Source organism: Terrapene carolina, unplaced genomic scaffold, assembly GCF_002925995.2.
Source record: "Terrapene carolina triunguis isolate 2854851 unplaced genomic scaffold, T_m_triunguis-2.0 Scaffold66, whole genome shotgun sequence".
In the NCBI taxonomy this organism is placed as follows: domain Eukaryota; kingdom Metazoa; phylum Chordata; order Testudines; family Emydidae; genus Terrapene; species Terrapene triunguis.
In genome coordinates, this window is record NW_020664417.1 from 23,301,267 (window position 1) to 23,324,810 (window position 23,544).

Below are 23,544 nucleotides of genomic sequence, written 5' to 3' on the forward strand. Positions count from 1 at the left end.
AAATTATTGCTTTTGACTTCATACAACACTTCTTTTGTACCTGCAGTTTTGCTGCGTGTGTTTTGCTAGAATTTCCTAATACATTTTAACATGTAGTTTTCAGTTCCTTTTGTTGGATGCTGCTGCTTCTCTTTTCTTCCCCACATTTTCTCTCCTTAACTATTACCTGTTTTATGTATGTCTATCATTTCTGTATTATTCCACTGACCCAGAGACAGGTTTTTCTCCTTATGATGACTCTGTTTTGTGGCCATTGTCTTAGACGAGCAAGATTTCCAAGTCTGCTTCTGACCCCTATTTCTTGAGGAGTAAAAACCTGCTGCTGTGTCACCAGATTGTCACATAGTTCTCCCACTTTACATTATTTTTGCCATGAGGGGATGAGCAGACTTCAGTCACAGAAATGTGGGCAATGCCCACTTCATTTTTGGGGATGTTCTATTTCTTACAGCTATTCTCTAACTGTTTCCTGGATCTCCTTCCTCCCTCTCTGCCAACTGCTGCTGGTGGCACTTCCAATGTGATGGGCAGGATGATGTTAGTTTTGGGTCTTCATGTAGTATCAGACCACCTTCTCCTTCTCAGCACTCAGTTGGTTCTGAAGCTGAGGCGCCTTTCCCTTCCAGAAACCAAATGTGCCCCATCTTTGGCTCTATCTGCACTGGCACGGAAACTATGTTGGGCAACTCACTTTAAAACTTGATTTATACTAAAGTCATTTAGCTGGCTTGTGCAGTCCCAGCACAAGCATTCCACAAACTGTCTTCCACACTCTAGAAAATGGTTCTGTTTATGAAGCACTGGCTGGAGAAACTGATATGAAGCTATCTTTAAGAAGGTCCATGTTTAAAAATGGTTCTATTGCCAGGGTAGATAGATTCTTAGACATACTTGAATCACAGAGTATGGAAGAATTGACAATGGCTGCAGCACAAGCAGCCCTGTAACTCGTACAATGCAGCTGCAACATACTTTTTCCAGAGAACCCACAGAGACACAGGTTATTATTTAGTGTGATAGAAATGGCTGACCATTTCCAGGCTGTAGGTGGTGATATGACATTTTAGAAGTTTCCCCTCTGTATTTTGATCTAAATGGAAATATTGCCCTCTAAATCAGGATGAAGTATATTGGAGAACTGGGTATTAAAATTGGCTTTTCAGGCTGATTAAAACTTCCCCTCCCTCCCTCTGTTTCAGCAGTGTGCAGGGTAGAAGGGATCGGGACCCATATGTCAATGGTCTAGGATGGCCAGTGAAGGCTCCAACATCCCAAGTCCTGTGGTGCGACAGATTGACAAACAGTTTCTGATTTGCAGCATATGCCTGGAACGTTACAAGAACCCCAAAGTACTTCCCTGTCTGCACACTTTCTGTGAGAGGTAAGAGCTGTTTTTTCCCCATTTGTGGTTCATGGTTTTTCTTTCTTTTTAGTTATTACAGTGCATACCCACAAACCTACAATTATCTTCAACCAGCAATACCTTCTGTCTATCTAGGTCATCCTGAAGCATGATCGTAAATTAAAGATTAGGGAGGTGAACTGGCATTATTCATATTGGGCAGTAAGCAGGAGAGAGCAACAGAATATCTGCAATCCCAAATTTTTATTTTTATAAATGAATTTTGTATGCTTTTTCCCTTCTTTCACTCCACCGTCCCCTTCTGGTTTTGCCTTGTTAAAAAGAGCCAGGACCAAACATAGTTATTGCTCTATAAGTTAGGCCTGGTCTACACTAGGCGTTTATGTCGAATTTAGCGCCGTTAAATCGAATTAACCCTGCACCCGTCCACACCACGAGGCTATTTAGTTCGACATAGAGGGCTCTTAAATTCGACTTCTGTACTCCTCCCCAACGAGGGGAGTAGCGCTAAATTCGACATGGCCATATCGAATTAGGCTTGGTGTGGATGGAAATCGACGGTAATAGCTCCGGGAGCTATCCCACAGTGCACCACACTGTTGACGCTCTGGACAGCAGTCCGAGCTCGGATGCTCTGACCAGCCACACAGGAAGAGCCCCGGGAAAATTTGAATTCCTTTTCCTGTCTGGGCAGTTTGAATCTCATTTCCTGTTTGGACACCGTGGCGAGCTCAGCAGCACTGGCAACGATGCAGAGCTCTCCAGCAGAGATGGCTGTGCAGTCCCAGAATAGAAAGAGGGCCCCAGCATGGACTGATCGGGAAGTCTTGGATCTCATCGCTGTGTGGGGCGATGAGTCCGTGCTTTCCGAGCTGCGCTCCAAAAGACGGAACGCAAAGATCTAAGAGAAGATCTCTAAAGCCATGGCAGAGAGAGGATACAGCCGGGATGCAACGCAGTGCTGCGTGAAAATCAAGGAGCTGAGACAAGGCTACCAGAAGACCAAAGAGGCAAACGGACGCTCCGGATCCCAGCCCCACAGATCCCGTTTCTACGAGGCACTGCATTCCATCCTAGGTGCGGCCGCCACCACTACCCCACCACTGACCGTGGACTCTGAGGATGGGATATTGTCCACGGCCGGTTCCTCGGACATGTTAGCGGACGGGGAAGATGAGGAAGGAGATGAGGAGGACGAGGCAGTCGACAGCGCTTACCAAGCTGATTTCCCCGACAGCCAGGAGCTCTTCATCACCCTTACAGAGATCCCCTACCAACCCTCCGCAGCATGTAACCTGGACACAGATTCAGGCGAAGGATCAAGCGGTAAGTGCTTTAAACATATTAACCTTTATTTTTTACAAAACTTGAATATTAATACTAAGAACAATCTGTGAATCATGATTTCTTCCCCCTGGGCGCTTAAGTAATCAGTAACAACTATTTAAAAAAAATCAAACAGTGTCCGGTTGTGCATGATTGTGCTGCCCAAGCTGCTCCACTCTTTAGTCCCTGCTACTGCAGCTATATTAGAATCCTGTCTATATGTCCGGGGATAGAGCAGTAGTCCTCCACGGACATCTCCACAAAGCTCTGCTGCAGGTAATGGGATAGCCTGTTCATCAGGTTCCTGGGGAGAGCGGCTTTACTTGGTCCTCCGAAGTAGGAGACGTTCCCGCGGCAGGAGACAAGCAGGTACTCCGGTATCATTGCCTTGCATAGCATGGCGGCATAGGGCCCCGGTCTCTGCAGGCTTTCTCGAAGCATCCGTTGGATCTCAGTGTCCGGGATCCTCATGAGAGTAATGTCGCTCATGATGACCTGCTTTGAATTAGGTAGGGGACTGTTAGTATTGGGACTGCTTGCAACAAGTTCCTTTACAGAACTATGACCGCTGGTTTACAGCCACGTGGTGGGGGCGGGAGAGGGGCAGCATACAGGGATCTTTCCCTGGCTCATCCGCGAGGGGGTGGGACAGGGCCAGAGTTCCTGCTTGGCCGATTGCTGGCAGCACAGGCTCGCAGTGCTTTCAATGTGAAAGGAGGCCAGTGGTGGTACTACAGTTTTAAGCAGCCACAAGTCTACGGCTTACCATGTTTGCCTGCTACAGAGAGTACCGTGTCCTGCCCCGCTTCCCAGATCGGCAGTGCAAAAGCCCAGGCACTGAAGGCGAGGTTCGAAAATTCGACCTTGTCCTGAGTGCGCATGTGATAGGTGTGGTTCATGGTCTTGTTCACAGAGAAAAACTATGTTCTTGATTCACAACCACATTTATCTTTCGGAGGAATTCACTGCCTTTTCCTCATTCCCACAGCCACATCTGCAACTGTCTCCCAACCCAGCTTGGCATCACACTCCCAGAGGCTAGCGCACATTAGGCGGAGGAAGAAGAAGACGCGAGAGGACATGTTCTCAGAACTAATGGGCTGCTCCCGAGCCCAGGCAGCACAGCAGAACCAGTGGAGGGAGAATTTGTCACAAATGCACCGGACACACATGGAACGTGAGGAGAGGAGAGGTGGCGGCAGGAAGACCAGCAGGCGACTCAAACGCTGCTTGGACTTCTGAGGGAGCAAACGGACACGCTCCGGCGCCTTGTTGATGTTCTGCAGGAACGGAGGCAGGAGGACAGAGCCCCGCTGCAGTCTATCAGGAACCGCACTCCCCCGCCACCAAGTCCCATACCCCCCTCTCCCAAAGTCCAAAGAAGGAGGGGTGGCAGAGTCCGTGAAAACTCTCACTCCACCCCTGCAGACTGCTCAAGCACCAGAAGGCTGTCATTCCCCAAAATTTGAAAAGTCCTTTCCTGCCCGCCTCACCCAAGCCCCCGTCCGACTTTCACCCCCCAGTTTCCTGTCTGGTTGTTAATAAAAAATACGTTTCTGTTCATTACTGTTTCAGTCAGGTTCTTTTGAGGGAGAGTCTGTCTGGAGGGGGGGAAGGGACTTGGTAATTGGACAGGACAGTCACCTTTAGCAGGGTACAGAGGCGGGGGCAGGTCCAGCAGCAGGGCACATACACAGTGCAGTGACTAGTTACCCTGGTCAGTCTGGGAGGTGGTTTTCATGTTCTGTGGGGGGCGGGGGGTGGTTGTTTGCTCTGTGACTTTGTGGCGGGGGAGGGCAGTTACAGATCTTATGCAGCAGTCCTTGTCCTGGATCACAGAGCCACGCAGCAGGGGAGCTGTAACCCTCCTCCCCCTGCCATAAAGTCACATAGCCCCCACATACACGCAGTCCCGCTCAGGAGGGCTGGCAGGCTCCGTTGAAACAACCAGTCCGCCACTGTGAATCCTGTCATTCCTGGAGTTTAGAAGGACCATTTGCATCAGTACACTACACCCGCTCCCCACCACAGTCTGCGTCCCCGGTTTCAAAGATTCCCGTGAAAACAGTACTAAAGACAACGGTGTTCAATAACAAAATAAAACTGATTTTATTTTTTTGGAAGGGGGTGGAGGGGGTCTGTAACTGGAGAGGATAGTCATCCTTAACTGGGTAAAGAAACGGGGGCAGGTTCAGCTTCTCTGTACAGAAACTTAAGTCACCGGTTACCCTGCTCAGTCTGGAACCTTGCTTTCAAAGCCTCCCGGATGCACAGCGCGTCCCGCTGGGCTCTTCTAATCGCCCGGCTGTCTGGCTGGGCGTAATCAGCAGCCAGGCTATTTGCCTCAACCTCCCACCCCGCCATAAAGGTCTCCCCCTTGCTCTCACAGAGATTGTGGAGCACACAGCAAGCTGCTATAACAATGGGGATATTGGTTTCGCTGAGATCACAGCGAGTCGGTAAGCTTCTCCATCTCCCTTTGAGACGGCCAAAAGCACACTCCACCACCATTCTGCACTTGCTCAGCCGGTAGTTGAACAGTTCTTTTTCTGTGTCCAGGGCGCCAGTATAGGGCTTCTTGAGCCAGGGCATTAGCGGGTAGGCTGGGTCCCCGAGGATCACTGTAGGCATCTCCACATCCCCAAGAGTTATTTTGTGGTCCGGGAAGTAAATACCTTCCTGCAGCCGTCTAAACAGACCAGAGTTCCTGAACACGCGAGCGTCATGAACCTTGCCCGGCCATCCGACGTTGATGTTGGTAAAACGCCCCCTATGGTCCACCAGTGCTTGCAGCACCATTGAAAAGTAGCCCTTTCTGTTAATGTACTGGCTGGCCTGGTGGTCCGGTCCCAGGATAGGGATGTGAGTCCCATCTATAGCCCCACCGCAGTTTGGGAATCCCATTGCGGCGAAACCATCTATGATGACCTGCGCGTTTCCCAGGGTCACTACCTTTGAGAGCAGTACCTTAACGATTGCGTTGGCTACTTGCATCACAACAACCCCCACGGTAGATTTGCCCACACCAAAGTGGTTCGCGACTGACCGGTAGCTGTCCGGCGTTGCAAGCTTCCAGAGGGCTATGGCCACTCGCTTCTGGACAGTCAGGGCTGCTCGCATCCGGGTGTCACTGCGCTTCAGGGCAGGGGACAGCAACTCACAAAGTTCGAGGAAAGTCCCCTTCCGCATGCGAAAGTTTCTCAGCCACTGGGATTCGTCCCAGATCTGCAGCACTATGCGGTCCCACCAGTCCGTGCTTGTTTCCCGGGCCCAGAATTGCCGTTCCACAATATCCACATGACCCATTGCCACCGTGATGTCCTGGGCGCTGGGTCTCGTGGTTTCTGACAGCTCTGTGCTACTCTCCGACTTCAGGCCCTCACGGCGGTGCCGTAGCCTCCTCGCCCGATTTCTCTGCATCTGCCTCAGGGAAAGGTGTATGATAAGCTGCGAGGTGTTGAGAACGGCCACAACTGCAGCGATGGTCACAGCGTGATCCATGATCGCAGTGCTGTGGCGTCCACGCTGTCACTGACCAGAAAAGTGCGCGAACTGATTTCCCGCCGACGCTTTCAGGGAGGGAGGGACAGCGGTAGTGACGGACGGATGACGACAGTGACCCAAAAGCACCCTCGACACATTTCTTTACCCAGAAGGCATTGGCGGCTCGACCCATAATTCCAATGGGCAGCGGGGACTGCGGGAACTGTGGGATAGCTGCCCACAGTGCACCGCTTCCAATGTCGACACTTGCCCCGTTAGTGTGGACTCACAAAGTCGAATTACTGTCCTTAGTGTGGACACACACGTTCGACTTTGCAATATCGATTCCACATATTCGATTTAAGTGAAATCGAACTACTCTCGTAGTGTAGACATACCCTTAGACATACTCTAAACTTCAAAGACAGGTGTGTTCTTAACTGGGGTTAGCTAACCAGCATTGTCTAGCTTGGGTTAAAATAGCAGAGGAGACATAGCAACTTGGGTTAGCAGCTTGAGTTCAAGTCTATAGGGCTGTCTTTAGCTCTCTAAATCCAGCTAAAATACCTGCACGTAAAAGGCTTCTGGTTAAAGGCGAAGAACTGTTCCTGAAGGAATCTTAGAGATACTTCAGAGATACAATGGGCCTGATTCTATATTTTCAATGGCTTTACAGTGAGTAACTCTATTAAAGTCCATGACGTTTTTCAATTTACACGGGAATGAGAAGAGAATCGGGTCAATGATATTTTAAAATCCATTGTCCTTTTCATTTCCTGTGGTTCTATAAGATGTTATTTCTGAATGACAAATATATTGGGAGGGGAATGGCCTTTGCTTGTAACAGTACTGAAGGTTCTGTATCTCCTAGACTGTTATAGATTTTAGAGACCTTAAAGCTTGATTCCAATCTCATTTATACCACTGTAAATTAGAAGTAAATCAATAAAGCTAATAAAGGGAGTTACACCAGCATGAAAATGGTGTGCCATCAGAATCAAGCCCTTAGATTAACAGTGTCCGTTTTATATTGATTAGTCCATTATTAGAAGCAATAAAAAATGTTGTTGATTTATTAAGTAGAGAAATAATTATTCCATTCTTGAATGTCCAACTTTTCGACATGCCATATTAAAATATTGACTCATAATTAACTATCATTCTTTCAGTGTAGGTAATGCTTGGTATGTAAAAAAATTTCTCTCAGAAAGGAAATCTGAAAATATATCTGACTTCCACTTTTGCTCTGTTGACTGTCTCTCGAATGCAGCTAGCAATATTTTAGAATTATATTTTACACCAAATTGAGGCGAGAACGAAAAAGTGGTTTTTGAAAAGTCAGTTTAAAAAATACAGTTTGGAGTCCTTTGTTTGACCCAGGAGATTTAGCTTGTGGTAGACTTTCTTATTTTACATACAGAACTGTTGGAGAATTAAAGTCAAATGGTACTTCATGTGAATTTATAGTTCAGGTGTTAAACATTGCTTTCTAGCTTGATTTGCAGTGGGTATTACCAATAACATTGAAGTATAAGATTTTCAGTTTTGTGTGGGTGAAGAGCAAAATGGTTTGTGGCACGTAGTGATTGCTTTCCACAGTGAGCCAAATAAAATGGCTGAGGGCCTTTGTAGAAGACACATAGCATGAAATCCTGGCTTCACAGAAGTCCATGTCAAAGCTCCCATTGGTTTTATTGGGAACTGGATTTGGCCCTAAAATATTAAAACCAAAGATTAAAATTAAACAAGGAGAATTGTATGGGAAAGCAGCTTAGCCAACAGATATCAATTAAAAAGACACAAACTCTTGAAGGAGCTTATATTTGTCCTATCAGATCAGATCAAATCCAGTCTCCTGCATTCTTTGTGTGTAGGAGTAAGATGTATGAGTGGGAGGAAAGATTAGAGAAGAAATTCCTACCTGACCATCATGATGGCTAGCTTTTACCCTTGCTATGCAAACTACAGCTGTTGCTGGTTAAAAATAATTTTCTTTAAAAAACAAAACACCTTCTAAGAGATCTTGGATTTTGATGCTACTTTCTGTTTTCAATCTTTCCTCACAATAGGTGCTTGCAGAATTACATTCCAGTCCACAGTTTAACCCTTTCTTGCCCAGTGTGCCGCCAGACCTCCATTCTGCCAGAGAAAGGGGTTTCTGCACTCCAGAACAACTTCTTTATCACTAACCTGATGGATGTCCTGCAGCGAACACCAGAAAACAGCATTGAAGAGTCCTCCATCTTGGAGACTGTCACAGCTGTTGCTGCAGGAAAACCTCTCTCCTGCCCCAATCATGATGGAAATGTAAGTGAAATGATTTCAGGTAATGCATGCTAAACTAATCACCCTAGCTTATAACAATGATGGTTTTTCAGATAGCAGGGATAATGAGAACCACAGCAGTTCTCTCTCTCTGATATCCATCTCAACAAGGTTAAGAAACTTGTTTTAAAGGAACAATACTAGAGCAGACCACCTATTCATTAATAGGTGGGTTAAAGCATCTTATTATATTCAGGATATTCTTTTCTTACTGCTCAGCGCAGTTGCTATTGTCTCTATACTTGCTTACCTGCTTGTTTTCTAGAGCACAGTAAAAACACTGTCAAATTTACAGGGCCTGTTGTGCCAATGTCCCCTTTCTGGTCTCTCTGAATGCCCTCCTTCAGGTGTTAGGTCTTGTGCCTTTACCTCTTCCAGGGTAGAATTCTGCAAATCCGCCACTCTTAGGCTTGGCCCTGGGATACAGTACCCAGTACACCAACCCTCAAGAGTTTGCAGAAAAGTGGCTTATCTTGTTTTTCCTTACAATCCCCTTTTAAAATTCATTCAGGGAACATTCCAGGAACAGTGTCAACACACAGTTTTCATAAACTACTACAGAGCAACTCTGATTCCATGTCAGTCATACAATTTCCAAGTGTTTCATTGAACCTGGTTTGGAACATGAATGTTCCAACTCTTCTTATTTCTTAGCCTGTTTCTGAAGCATAAAAAGGCCATGTTGCAAACCTTGCCCTTCTTGTGTTATAAGATGAGTACTGTGCCTGTTCTATAAGCCAAGAAATTTGTGACAAAATTTCAAGGCAATTTTTGAGGATTGTTTTAAGTGACTCAGTTTTGGTACTGGTATAATAGAAACAGTCACTCTATAATACCAGCATCCATCAGATAAAATAACAATTGCTTACCCTTCCATTATTGATCTGCTAGCTTGATCCAGATTGGCTTGGAAAACAGACCTATTGTGTGCTTCAACTAATGAAAAAACATAGATTTTAAAAAGTATACTGTATTTCTGTGTATACACTGGTTACTGACCAAAGTTTCCATTCTTATTTTACACTTTTAATGATGATTTCTCCAGCAAACTGAATAGCAGGCAACCCCCTTTTGTATAGTTATAGTGACTATATGGTTGTGAAATGTAGGAAAATTCAAAAAACAAGATGTTATCTGGCTTACCATCCTTTATATTATGCCTTACTAGGGAGAAGTTTAGACTGTGTTAAGACTGGCCAAGGGAGGAGCTTATTAAAATTTGAGACCGGGTTAATTATTTTGAATGGTCAGTATTGTCATCTCAGAGGTATTTAATCTTAAATGATGGCATATTGGGGTATGGGGAGAATACCTTCAGCAGCCGCCTCTGCAAAGAAGCATAATGGCTGTGACATACCAAGGTACAATCTAGACTAGTGAGTAGCTGTATCACCCCGCGCTGCAACCTTGAGTACCTTATGTAGATAAATCTCTGATAATTTTCATATGACTTTACATTGTGCCTCTTCATATAACCTTGTGGTGGGTCTACCCACGTGTGACCTCTGTTTTCATGGGACTTTGTATCAAAGCCTCATTTAGAAACTTTGCATTGCCCTTGGTATAATATTATAGCCCCTAAGGATAGAATAAGATAGAAGAAAAATTTCTTTTTGCTAGCAGTAGAACAAGAGCTCTTCTCCCCCCCCCCCCACTCTTAATCAATTGCCCTGTTGAATGAATGAGGTGTGGATGAGCAAGGCACGGAAGGCAGCACCTCCAGACAGCCTCAACTGTTGGAGAGGGGCTGGGAGCCAGACCCAAGGACAATAAAACGTGTCAAGTGGGCTCATTAAAGACAAGCAGACATACTGACGGCCTCGGGGGTTAGAAGCAAGCACCTTCTTTTGGAAACACCCTCTTTGCAGCATTGGAACAACACCCAGAAGAAAGCAGCACAAAGGACCAATGGACACAGACACAGATTTTGAATCTGGTATAGATTTGCATAAGAGGGAAGCTGCTATAAAAGTGAGGTGTCTTGCAGAGGACCCTGGGTCTCGTCTTCTCAACATGAGAGCATCGATCCGGATCTGCAGAAGCCCGGCTCCACCCCCTCCCCCATCTAACTCACCTGGCCAGTGAAGTTAAGGAGAGCAACTAATTGGTAACAACAAGACTGAGTGTGTTTGTGTTTGTGTGTGTGTGAGTGTAAGTGTAATATATTATATGCATATGATACAGTGTTAATGAATACATGTATTACTAATAAATGTGGCATTTTGCCTTATTCCCCCTGAAAAGATCCTGTGCAGTACTTTAAGTACAACACCTTACAGTGTTTTTGTGTGTAACTGCAGCCCGCCAGCCACACTTAGGCTACGCTCTGGCTCTCACCAGCCTTGGTTATACTGCATGGTGTCCCCAACTCACCCCCAGTCTCAGATTCTCTCTCTCTCTCTCTCTCTCTCTCTCTCTCTCTGCCCCCACCCCACCCCCGAATGCATGTCTTGTACTGTTCAGCTATCTCCTTGACAGTACTAATATGGTAAATCCACTATTCCTTTAAGGGAATAATGTCATCTTATTATCTTAAATAGCTAGTCAGACACTTCCATTTAAACACACACTGGATTAGATAAAAGAGCAAAACAAGTTTATTAACTACAAAGAGGGATTTTAAGTGAGTGCAAGTAATGAGGCATACAAGTCAGAAATGGTTACAAGAAAAATAAAGATAAGACATTTACTAATGCCTGACTTAACAAACTATAGTAGATTCAAGCAAAGGTTTTCACCATATATGTCAGCAGATTAGTGACCAAACTCTTGGGCTGGTCAGGACCTCTCTTCCCAGAGTCCAACAAATGCTTCCTTTGTCTCATTAGGTATAGTGAATATAATGGGCAAAGAGAAAGAGGGGTGCCTTGGTGTTTTGTCCCTCCTTTTTATAGTTTGTCCCCCTCTTGAAAAACATTTCCAGCTGGGCACTAGGAGACAGAGTTTATGTGGAAGGATGGTCCCTGCTTGGTTTTTTTTGTCACCTGTTTGAGCTTCCTTTTTTTCCCCTCCCTGCTTGATGACTTTGTTTACTACTGAAATGCAAACTAAGCAGAGCACACAAACCTTTGTTTAGGACAGACCTGTTTCCCAAATTTCTGTTTCGGCACGCTGTGGGGTTTGTAATGTATGTTAATAAAATCATAGAGGGGAAATCTTATAACTTCACATACAATGTTGCCACACGTATTTTATAAGAACAGTACTGACCAGCAAATTATGAATTTTCACAAGATCCCTTACAAGGCATACTTTGTACAAAAAAGATTACAGTGGAGTGTAGGGTGTGAAACAGACATGTATTCTGTCACAGTGGCATGCAAATAATGCATCCTGAGAGCTGAGGAGACCACACTGGACAGTAGCCCAGCTTATGCCTTTTTAGAAAGTTGCAGGCTTCCACCTGTCTCTTCCATATTTCAGCGGATCTGTTCTGTTTCTCTGAGAGAAATATAAATACCCATATGTAATTTTAAAAATGATTTTGAACACCACTACTCTTTGTGATGGTGGTTTAGTGTCCATTTTCCCCTGGCCTACACATCACAGTTTTGATTACCTTTCAACAAATTCCACCTGTATAAGCCAGTCTCCTGCATTAGTTTGTTGAAAGGAAAGATTTAGAGCATCCTGAACTGGGCACTTTTTATAATTTTCATTTTGGTGAAACAAGTGAGAACTGGGACTGGCTGGGCAAAAAGACTGGAACAAGGAGTCAGGGAGTGGTGGATTAGGGCTGGCTGGGCAAGGGAACTGGGATGAAAAGCCTGAGGAGCAGAGACTGGGGGTAGGTAGACAATGGGACTGGGATAAGGAGCCAGGGATAAGGATGAGACAGAACTGGGACAGGGACATGTTGGAGGGGACAGGGCAGAAGGGCCAAGCTTAGGGAGAACATGTAGAAGACACTGGGCCTGCTAGTGTATGTTCCCTTCCAGAGCCTGGAATAAAGCTCAAGATTCCTGAATTTCACCATTCCTTTCTTATCAGCAAATATCTGTGAAACCCACTGGTCAAGTGTGTGTCTCATCCTCCTCTAGTGCTGGTCCACATGAAAGATGACAACCTACTATTGCTGTCAGTTATTCTGTTAGCTCAAGTGACAGAAGTCTATGTGGTCAATCTAATGATTCCAACCCTGAGGTTGTCAATATGATGCCACCTGATAGAATTTCTGTTTTTTCAGTTTGCTTTTTTAAAAAACCTAGGAGATTACACACAAAGAACTATGTTAGAAAGAATATAAAGGTTGCAAATTCAAGCACCCAAAAGTTAGGAAATGCCAGAATTAAGGTTGCCTGTGCGACCTTAATTAGGTTCTTTATGTGTAAAGACTATCATGATTAACTTCATAACACATAATGATACTATTTTTTTCCCACAAGTTCCCTGCCTCATTCAGTGCCCTGGATGGATCTGTTTTGGGATGAATCGTGGTTGTGCAGTGATTGACGCTGCTTTCTGTAGGACACTTGTTGCAGACATCAGAACTTGTGTAGTGAAAGGAGGGCATCATGGTTAAGCAGCTGAATGATACCCTGGAGAACTGGATTCTATCCCTTCCTCTGCCACAGAGTTTCTGTGTGATGCCCAGCAAATCGGTGAAACCAACCTTTTTGAAAAGTGGTCATTTACTTGTGTATTCCAAATTTTTTTGGGCACCTAATTTGAGATTATGGAGTCTGATCTGCAGAATCGCTGCGCACTCATAGCTGCAACTGAGGTCAATGGGACTTGTGCTTTGAATACATAAAGTGCTATATAATGCTAAGTACTCTGAAAAAAACAGGTCCTAGGAATCTCAAATTAATGTTTGTGCAGCACTTGTATACTGTAGAGATGAGCACTATAGGAAAACCCATGGTGATTCTGAGCAGGGTTTTTAGTGTGCAATAAATAAGGCATGGGATGGTACACTGATCAACAAGAATAAAACAAAAGATTGAATTGTTTCTCATTAAGTGAGCACTGTCCTTCCTGTGCACTGAAGGAGGCAGGGGTCTTGTGGAAAAAATAGCATGTGATCATGAAATTAAAGACTATCATAATGCACAGATACAAGGTGGGGACTGAATTAAGTTTACACAGGCAACCCTAATTCAGGCATTTCCTAACTCTTGAGTGTTTTTGACTTTGCAGTCTTCATGTTCTGGTAACATAGTTTTTGTGTGTGTAATTATTATTATTTGTCAGTATTGTAATAACCCATTGGAATTCCAGTTATGGACCAGGATCCCATTGTGCTAGATGCTGTACAAACAAGACCATCCCTGTTCCAAAGAGCTTAACATCTAAATTCGATTTCTGTAGTTATTCTTACCTCTTGTGGGAGTAAGTTCTATAATCGAGGTCCGGGTACTGTGAAAGTTCTGTCTCTGGTATTCATGAGGCTCCTCCTATTAGCTAATTATTCCACTGGTCCATGGAAACATACTGGTAGCTGTGATGGGAGGTCAGGTGGTAGGGCCAATCCCACGATGAACTCTTATCAGAAGAGAGATCCTGAACAAGGCTAATAACTGGGAAGCCAGACTTGAAAGCGGCACACCAGGGTGATGTGTCCACTGTAATCTGTGTTGCTAAGCAAACAAGCTGCTGCATTTTGTTGCATTTGGAGCTTTTCCAGGGTGTTAGTTTCTGGACATAAGTTTCTATAAATGAACCTAGATCTTATGATTACTTGGATCACTATGGTGAGATCTGTGGCTAGTTGCAGATGGAACTGGGCATCTTTTGCTGCCATTGCTAATTTGGGTATCCAATGTATCCAAATGTATTGAGCAGTCCCAAAGACTTTTGAGGGCTGCCGACCAACATAACTATGTGAGTGTAAATGCCCTAGATGATTCAGAATGTTACAGCGAGAGTAAACTTTCCAGAATGCTTCTCTTTCTACCACCATCAACTCTCTCTCTTGTCTGGGCTCAGCTTTAGCAAACTGCTCTTCATTTGGGTGCTGACTTCAGCTAGCCAGTGAGTAAATGTTAAATAATATGGGGAGGAGGACTGAGCTTTGTGGGAGTCCATATGCTAGGCCTTTGGTAGTAGGGTTCCCAACTTTGGTTGGATGAATTCCTGGAGGTCTCAGCACATGACATTATCTTTAATTAAATGTTAATCTTTAATTCCTGGAGACTCCAGGACAATCCTGGAGAGTTGGAAACACTATTTGGTAGTTGCCATAATGACCTTCTGAATTCAGTCTAAAGGGAAGGACCTCAGCCATTTTAGAGCATTTCTGTTCACCCATGCATCTTCTGCAAGAAGGTACAGGAATATATAGTGATAAAATGTATCATTTGCTGCAGAGAGGTGCAACAGAATGAGTATGGCTGCTCTCCCCTTATCTATGAACTGCAAGAGCTCATCCAGCAGAACAAAAAGTGCTGTCTCATGCCCTGACTGAGACGAATCCAGGATATTGGCTGTTTTTTTGCTAGTCTCTCATTTAACTGGCTTACAAAAGGGAAGTTAGATGCTGGGCAGTAATTTGCACAGTCTCTAGTATTGAATAATGGAATCTTTAGAATTGATTAGTTTATTGCATGTGTCCAGGAATGGGGGGGATGTTTGTTAAATGTCCATACCTCATTTTAGAGGGGAAAATCTCTGTTAGTAGGTCAGAGTCCCAGATGTTCCATACTCCCTTGCTCCCAAAAAGATGTTGCTCCTGCTTCACAGAGCTTCTCATTTCTTCATTCTCCATTGGTAACAGCTAGAACCCATGAAAACTGGTAAAGACTTCTGTGAAGAGTCTCCTTTAGGCTAGATGAGAATGAATGGAGTGAATCTGTGACAGTCAGGTGATGTTACAGGGCGCTGAAAGTGCATTTGACAGCCGTAGAGAAACATGCTGAGGGCTAAATGTGAGATTTGAGAGAAGATGGGACTTTGGCCAGGGGGAGAGGCAGGAAGACATTAGGTAAACATGGTTATGTATTTGTGCCACAGTTGTAGGAATGGGCAGTCACGTCTCCATTAAACCCTCTCTTCCTACTGTTTATTACCTTTTTCATTATAGGTTTGGTATTGCATTGGAGGTCATACCATTGTGTTTTTAGTGGGAGGGAAAACACACATTTGATACATTGCATTTAAATATTACCAGACTTTGTATTTTTAGTTCGGAAATCCAAATATATTTTTATTTTATGGAAGTAATTTTTCATCGCTCCAGTGATGCTGGATTAAGTGCACAAAAATCCCCTTGACTAAAATCAGATAAACACTGGTGTGTGGGAGGGAGGTCAAAACTGTTTCACTGGCTTGGTGCCTGATTTTAGCTTAACCTTCTTCAGTCCTTGTAAATTCTATGATCTCTCTGCCTGTGTGCCACTTAATCTAACCCCTCTCATTCTGCAACTTATTTATATCGCTCTATTAATTTTTTTAAACAAATCCTTTGACGTGACATCTTTGTCATGTGCTCCCTTGTGATAAGAGAAACTCAGTCTTATATGTCAGAGACTATTTCCTGTGTTTGAACTATGAATAGGTGCTTCCTCACACTTTAAATGAGGACAATAGGTCATATATACTGTAAAACTTTCAAACCTGAGTGCATAAAGTTTGACTCCTACATTATATTTAGACACTGAGATAAGAGTGGCGTTATTTCAAAGGTGCTGAGCACCTGCAACTTCCATTGAGAATAGGAGTCAAACTTTAGGCACTAAGGTTTGAAGATTTTGGCCTAGGATCATAGAAGTTAGAAATGAGAGAAAATTATTAGATCATCAAATTCATTTTCTTGCAACTGCAGCATATAGTCCTATGCTAGAGAATGTGAGCTGTTAAATTGATACTACACTTGCTGTTTATATAGAAGACCAAAAGGAAGTGACATGTCAATATGCATATACCAGAGCCTGTCTAGAACAGAAGAATTTACTGTCAACTTGTGTGGATGCTACTTGCTACTGTACTGTCTGCTTAAAAATTCACTTATCCCTTGATGCTCACAAGAAATGTATTTAGTGTAACATTAAAATCCTTGTCATTCCACCATCCTTTGTACTTCCCCGTATGCCACTTATTTATGTATTTCATTAGACTGTAATCTCTATTATTGTGTACTATCCAGTGTTCAGTGCTGTCATAAATATAAAGGGAAGGGTAACAACCTTTATGTATGCAGTAATATCAAATCCCTCCTGGCCAGAGGTACAGAATCACTTACCTGTAAGGGGTTAATCAGTTCAATTAACCTAGTTGGCACCTGACCAGAAGGACCAAAGGGGAAAGAAGATACTTTCAAATCTGGGGGGGTGGGAAGGTTTTGTTTGTGCTCTTTGTTTTGTTCCCTCTCGGGACAAAGAGAGAGACCAAGCAGGTAACCCAGCTCCTATTGAAATGATGCATCTAAAATTACAGAAATCGTAAGTAATAGCAAGGAAATGCACTAGATTATCTTTTGTTTTAGCTTGTGAATTTTCCCTGTGCTAAGAGGGAGATTTATTCCTATTTTGTAACTTTGAAGTTGAGCCTAGAGGGGACTCCTCTGTGTTTTTAAATCTTTTTATTACCCTGTAAAATTACCTTCCATCCTGATTTTACAGAGGTGCTTCTTTTACTTTTTTCTTGATTATAAAGTTCTTCTTTTAAGAACCTGATTGGCTTTTAGTGTCCTAAAAACCCAAGGGTAGGGTCTGGTCTGTCCTCACTTTAACTTATTGGTTGGTATATTATTCTCAAGCCTCCCCAGGAAAGGGGGTGAAAGGGCTTGGGGGGGGGGGAGGAGATAGGGCTTCAAGTGGCCCCTCCCTGAATGTTTGTTTAAATCACTTGGTGGTGGCAGCAATACCGTCCAAGGAAAAGAATTTGTGCCTTGGGGAAGTTTTAACCTAAGCTGGTGGAATATAAGCTTAGGGGGTCTTTCATGTGGGTCCCTACATCTGTAACCCAGAGTTCAGAGTGGAGCGGGAACCCTGACAAGTGCATTGTTGAGGCTAAAGAAATAGTGTATGTCAGGGTTACCACTCTTATGAAGAATCTAAACAGCTGAGGTCATTACTGAGAGGTAAGAGCTTTTTGTCTCAAGGGGAGCATTTAGGATACTAGCTGATATTTAACTTAGCTGGAGAGACACAATATTAGAATTCAGATACTTTTGTCTGTTTTGGTTGAATTGAAAAGATATGTAAGGTTTTGGTGTGTTGTCTGTGCGTTGCATATTTGGTTTTTTTTAAAACTCCACTGTAACCTTGTAAACCTTTTTTAAAAATTATTTAAAGCTTTACCTACTACATATGTGCAATAATAGGTAAATGTTGGTACAACAAAAGTCAGTACTGCTAGGTTTGCTGTACAGTGTATTGCTGCTTTAATTCAACTGTACACAAGATCGGTGAATGGAAAAAATTAAACGCAATACAACTTTGATTATCCTAATATAAATGTGGAGAAGTGAATTTTTTGACTACTGATCATCTTTTCCATATAACAGATGTCAGGTGGCATAATAGCTGGGAGCTTGGGATAAATGTGGTCTTACTGTAAGAAATTATTTATCTCAAGAGTACATATCTACTTCACTGTACAGATTAACATGTTGCTATAAGTGTCAAATGATGGTAGCCAACATACTTAGAGGCTTAAAAGCACCTCATTGTGCTGGCATAAGATTGGATGGTTTTAAGGTGGAGTCAGTGGGTGAGTCTTTCAAAAGCACTTAGCATTGGTTTAACTCTGATCTCATTACAGCCAATGGTAAAAACTCTCACTGACTTGAGTGAAAGCAGAGTTGGGCCAATGCTGATTGCTTTAGAATATCCGGCCCAATAAGATCAATTCAAGATTGCTTCCACTTGGAAACCAGAGGTTTGATCACGTTTTCTCAATATATTTTGCAAGAACTTTCAGAATGCAAAGTTGTCATCAGCAAAAAAGCTCATGTGATAATCCTGTTCAGAAAAAAAAAACATCCAACAGCACAGTGGTTCTCAACCAGGGGTATGTTTATACCTGGGGGTACTCAGTGGTCTTCCAGGGGGTATATCAACTCAGCTAGATATTTGCCTAGTTTTACAACAGGCTACATAAAAAGCACTAGTGAAGTGAGTACAAACTAAAATTTCATATGGACAATGACTTGTTTGTATTGTTCTATATACTATACACTGAAAAATAATTTTTTTTTATAAGTATGTGGTAAAAATGAGAAAGTAAGCAATTTTTCAGTAATAGCGTGCTGAGACACTTGTATTTTTTTTTTATGTCTGATTTTGTAAGCAAGAAGTTTTTAAGTGAGGTGAAACTTGGGGGTATGCAAGACAAATCAGACTCCTGAAAGGGGTACAGTAGTCTGAAAAGGTTGAGAGCCATTGCAGTAGCATGTCTGTAGTTAGGACTAAATACAAAAGAACAAAATATTAAAAGTGTTAACAGGTTAAAAGATGCTAGACAAAATCTGGGGAAATCAGTTTCTAGGCAGGATTGACTTTAAACTAAGCTTAAATTGCATAGAAAGTAACTTTTTTTTTTTTTCCCCTTTCATTTGCCGTGAAACTGTCTAGATTGTGTCATATCAAAATGAAATATGATTCAGTGAAAACATTTAAAATATGTCTGAGGCAAAGGGGATTGCTCCTAGGGAGCCATATAGATGTTCTCTTTAGACCACAGCCACTCTTGCTATTCAGGTTTTATGTGATTCTTTGGTATTGGAACAAGGAGAGAGAAGATTAGCCAGGATTGATTTTTCTATATGCCAGCAAGAGGTCTTTGGACAAACTGGAGCACATGTTCTAAATTGTTCCAGTCAAGATCTCAAATGTAGGTTTGCAGCAGCACATCAGGGTGCATTATACTGTATTAAAAAGGGATAATTCAATGTAATGCAGTAAAAATATGTATTTTAATTAGGGCTGTCAAGGAATTAAAAAAATAAATCGCAATTAATCGCTCTGTTAATAATGCCATTTATTTACATATTTTTGGATGTTTTCTACATTTTCAAATATATTGATTTCAATTACAACACAGAACACAGTGTACAGTGCTCTTTATAATTTTTATTACAAATATTTGCACTGTAAAATGTAAGAAATATTTTTCAATTCACCTAATACAAGTACTGCAGTGCAATCTCTCTTTGGCCTGGTCTACACTACGAGTTTAGGTCGAATTTAGCAGCATTAAATTGAATTAACCCTGCACCCGTCTCACAATGAAGCCATTTTTGTCGACATAAAGGGCTCTTAAAATCGATTTCTGTACTCCTCCCCGACAAGGGGAGTAGCACTGAAATCGACATTGCCGGTTCGAATTAGGGTTAGCGTGGACGCAATTCGACGGTATTGGTCTCCGGGAGCTATCCCACAGTGCACCATTGTGACCACTCTGGACAGCAATCTGAACTCGATGCACTGGCCAGGTAGACAGGAAAAGCCCCGTGAATTTTTGAATTTCATTTCCTGTTTCCCCAGCGTGCAGAGTTGATCAGCACAGGTAACCATGCAGAGCTCATCAGCACAGGTGACCATGCAGTCCCAGAATCGAAAAAGAGCTCCAACATGGACCGTATGGGAGGTACTGGATCTGATCGCTGTATGGGGAGACGAATCCGTGCTATCAGAATTCCATTCCAAAAGACGGAATGCCAAAACATTTAAAAAAAATCTCCAAGGCCGTGATGGACAGACTATAGGCTGAGCAAGTGCAGAATGGTGGTTCACTCTACTTCCCTGTAAGCCAACCGCCCTCCCCTCTTTGATCTCTGCTTGCAGAGGCAATAAAGTCAGTGTTTCAAATTCATGCATTCTTTATTACTTCATCACACAAATGGGGGGATAACTGCCAAGGTAGCCCGGGAGGGGTGAGGGAGGAGGGAAGCAACGGGTGGGGTTGTGGTATGGGCACCCCCTAGAATGGCATGCAGCTCATCATTTCTGCGGGATGTCTGGGGCTCTGACCCGGAGCGGCGGCTTGCATCTGTGGTTCTTTAGTAGGCTTGCCTGATATTCTAGGCAGCACTGAATCTCTATTAGACAAAACTTAAAGAAGAGAATGACCTGGGGAGTCATTCCCATTTTTGTCTAGGCGCCCCCGACCGATCTCACGGAGGCCGGCCAGGAGCACCCATGACAGCAGCAGATAGTACAGTATGACTGGTAACCATCTTTGCCAACTTGCAAAGCAGCAGACGGTACAGTATGACTGGTAACAGTCTTTGCTAACTTGCAAAGGCAAGGAGCTGCAGCTGCTGCTGTGTAGCACTGTAGTACTGCATCTGTCAGCAGCATCCAGTAGACGTACGGTGACAGTGGGGAAAAAAGGCTGAACGGGCTCCATGCTTGCCGTGCTATGGCATCTGCTCGGGCAATCCAGGGAAAAGGGCGCAAAATGATTGTCTGCCGTTGCTTTCATGGAGGGGGGGTTGACGGAGGACATTTACCCATAACCACCCGTGACAAATTTTTGGCCCCATCAGGCATTGGGAGTTCAACCCAGAATTCCAATGGGCAGTGGGGACTGTGGGATAGCTACCACAGTGCACCGCTCCGAAAGTCGACGCTTGCCACGGTTCTATGGACGCACACCGCCGAATTAATGTGCTTAGTGTGGACGCATGCACTTGACTTTATACAATCTGTTCCCAAAAATCGACTTCTGTAAAATCGGAGTAATTTCATAGTGTAGACATACCCTTTATCATAAAAGTTGAACTTACAAATGTAGAACTATGTACAAAAAATAACTGCACTCAAAAATAAAACCATGTAAAACTTTAAAGCCTACAAGTCCACTCTGTCCCACTTCTTGGTCAGTCAATTGCTCAGACAAACCAGTTTGTTTACACTTGCAGGAGATAATGCTACTCACTTCTCATTTTCAGGTGACATTGTAATTAAGAACAGGTATTTGCATGGCACTGTTGTAGCTGGCATCGCAAGATATTTCCGTCCTAAAGATTCATATGTCCCTTTATGCTTCAACCACCATTCCAGAGGACATGCATCCATGCTGATGATGGGTTCTGCTCGATAACGATCCAAAGTAGTGCGGACCGATGCGTGTTCATTTTCATCATCTGAGTCAGATGCAACCAGCAGAAGGCTGATTTTTTTTTTTCTTTGGTGGTTGAGGTTCTGTAGTTTCTGCATCGGAGTGTTGCTCTTTTAAGACTTCTGAAAGCATGCTCCACACCCCGTCCCTTTCAGGTTTTTGGAAGGCACTTCAGATTTTTAAACCTTGGGTCGAATACTGTAGCCATCTTTAGAAATCTCACATTGGTACTTTCTTTGTGTTTTGTCAAAACTGCAGTGAAAGTGTTCTTAAAATGAACAACATGCGCTGGGTCATCGTCCAAGACTGCTATAACATGAAATATATGGCAGAATGCAGGTAAAACAGAGCAGGAGACATACAATTTCCCCCAAGGAGTTCAGTCACAAATTTAATTAATGCATTTTTTTTAACATAACATAATCAGCATGGAAGCATGTCCTCTGGAATGGTGGCCAAAGCATGAAGGGGCATACGAATGTTTAGCATATCCGGCACGTAAATACCTTGCAATGCTGGCTATAAAAGTGCCATGCGAATACCTGTTCTCACTTTCAGGTGACATTGTCAATAAGAAGCAGGCAGCATTATCTCCCATAAATGTAAAGAAACTTGTTTGTCTTAACGATTGGCTGAACAAGAAGTAGATTGAGTGGACTTACAGACTCTAAAGTTTTACACTGTTTTGTTTTTGAGTGCAGTTATGTAACAAACAATTTCTACATTTGTAAATTGCACTTTCACGATAAAGAGATTGCACTACAGTACTTGTATGAGGTGAATTGAAAAACTTTTTCTTTTGTTTGCCATTTTTACAGTGCAAATATTTGTAATAAATATAAAGTGAGTACGTACACTTTGCTTTCTGTGTTGTAATTGAAATGTATAAAAACATCCAAAAATATTTAATTTCAATTGGTAGTCGAGGGTTTAACAGTTTAATTAAAACTGTGATTAATCGCGATTTATTTTTTGAGTTAATCGCGTGAGTTAACTGCGATTAATCGACAGCCCTAATTTTAATCATTGTATCTAATGACAAAAAAATTAAATCACTAAAGAGTTTTGTAAAGTCTCTTAAATATAATACTCAAATAAGTAAGAAACAGAGAGTTAACAACATCTTGACAGTGATGTAGAATAAGGCAAAGGAAATGAAGTGCATGACCATATGGCAAAGACTTTCAGAGTTGTCTAAAGTCTGATATTTATTTTTCTTCATTGTTGTTAATTTCAGTTACTTAACAACCATGAATGTCTCCAGCCTTTGTTACATTTCTTTTGTCTTAATCCTATTGTCACCTTGAGACTGAACCTCTTGCTGATGTTTATCAGTAAAGTGGCAACTCTCCATGCGTGAAGAAACACCATCTCGATTCAAAGGGCCTCATCCTGTGAGGTGCTGAGGTCCCTGAATTCCCAGTGAATTCAGTGGGGGCTGATGGTGCTCACCACCTTTCAGGTTTGCATGACTGAACCTTAATTTGTAAATTCTACATATTTCTCCCCTCCCCCCCCCCCCCCCGCTTTTATACTCTACCTAATACTCTCTTTTCCAGCTGCTCTTCTGTCTTCTCTTTTCTGTAAAATAGTTTCCGTGAGCTACCAACAAATAAATAAACCCTTGTCATCTGTGTTGTCCACATCTTGGGGGTGGAGACAAGAGAAGCTTATTAGAGGAAAATACTAACTAATTCTCTTACCAGATAAAAAACTTTCATCTTTTACCTCACTAATTCTCAGGACCTTGCTAGCTCAGGACCTTGCTTTGTGCAACTCCTATAGAACTTCCTTGGCTCATGTGAACATAGCTGACTCACTCTTCCTCTCACAGACTTCTTGGTGTCAACATACTCAGTGCAGATGGCTCTGTTTAAGAGTTCTGAGTGCCAAAAACATGGGCCTAATTGCATGTGAAGCTGACACTGTTTGGAATTCACGAGTGTGCTGCCAGCTTCTCCCTTTGACACACATTCTAGGAGTTTCTTTATATTTTTTAATAAATCTGACATTCCTTGTATACATAATACACTTCCAAACAG

General features: G+C 43.0%; 1 protein-coding gene across 5 annotated transcripts in view; it reads left to right on the forward strand.

Annotated features, from left to right (window-relative positions):
* TRIM2 (tripartite motif containing 2) overlaps positions 1-23,544 on the forward strand; it is a 125,308-nt gene that overhangs the window by 60,566 nt on the left and 41,198 nt on the right. For 4 of the 5 annotated variants that reach the window (XM_026647860.2, XM_026647858.2, XM_026647862.2 and 1 more), the window contains exons 2-3: positions 1,200-1,381; positions 8,242-8,479. In XM_026647860.2, the coding sequence (XP_026503645.1) occupies positions 1,248-1,381; positions 8,242-8,479 (372 nt within the window). In that variant the 5' untranslated portion in view covers positions 1,200-1,247. The remainder of the gene's footprint in view (positions 1-1,199; positions 1,382-8,241; positions 8,480-23,544) is intronic. The other variant, XM_026647859.2, reaches the window with a different exon arrangement.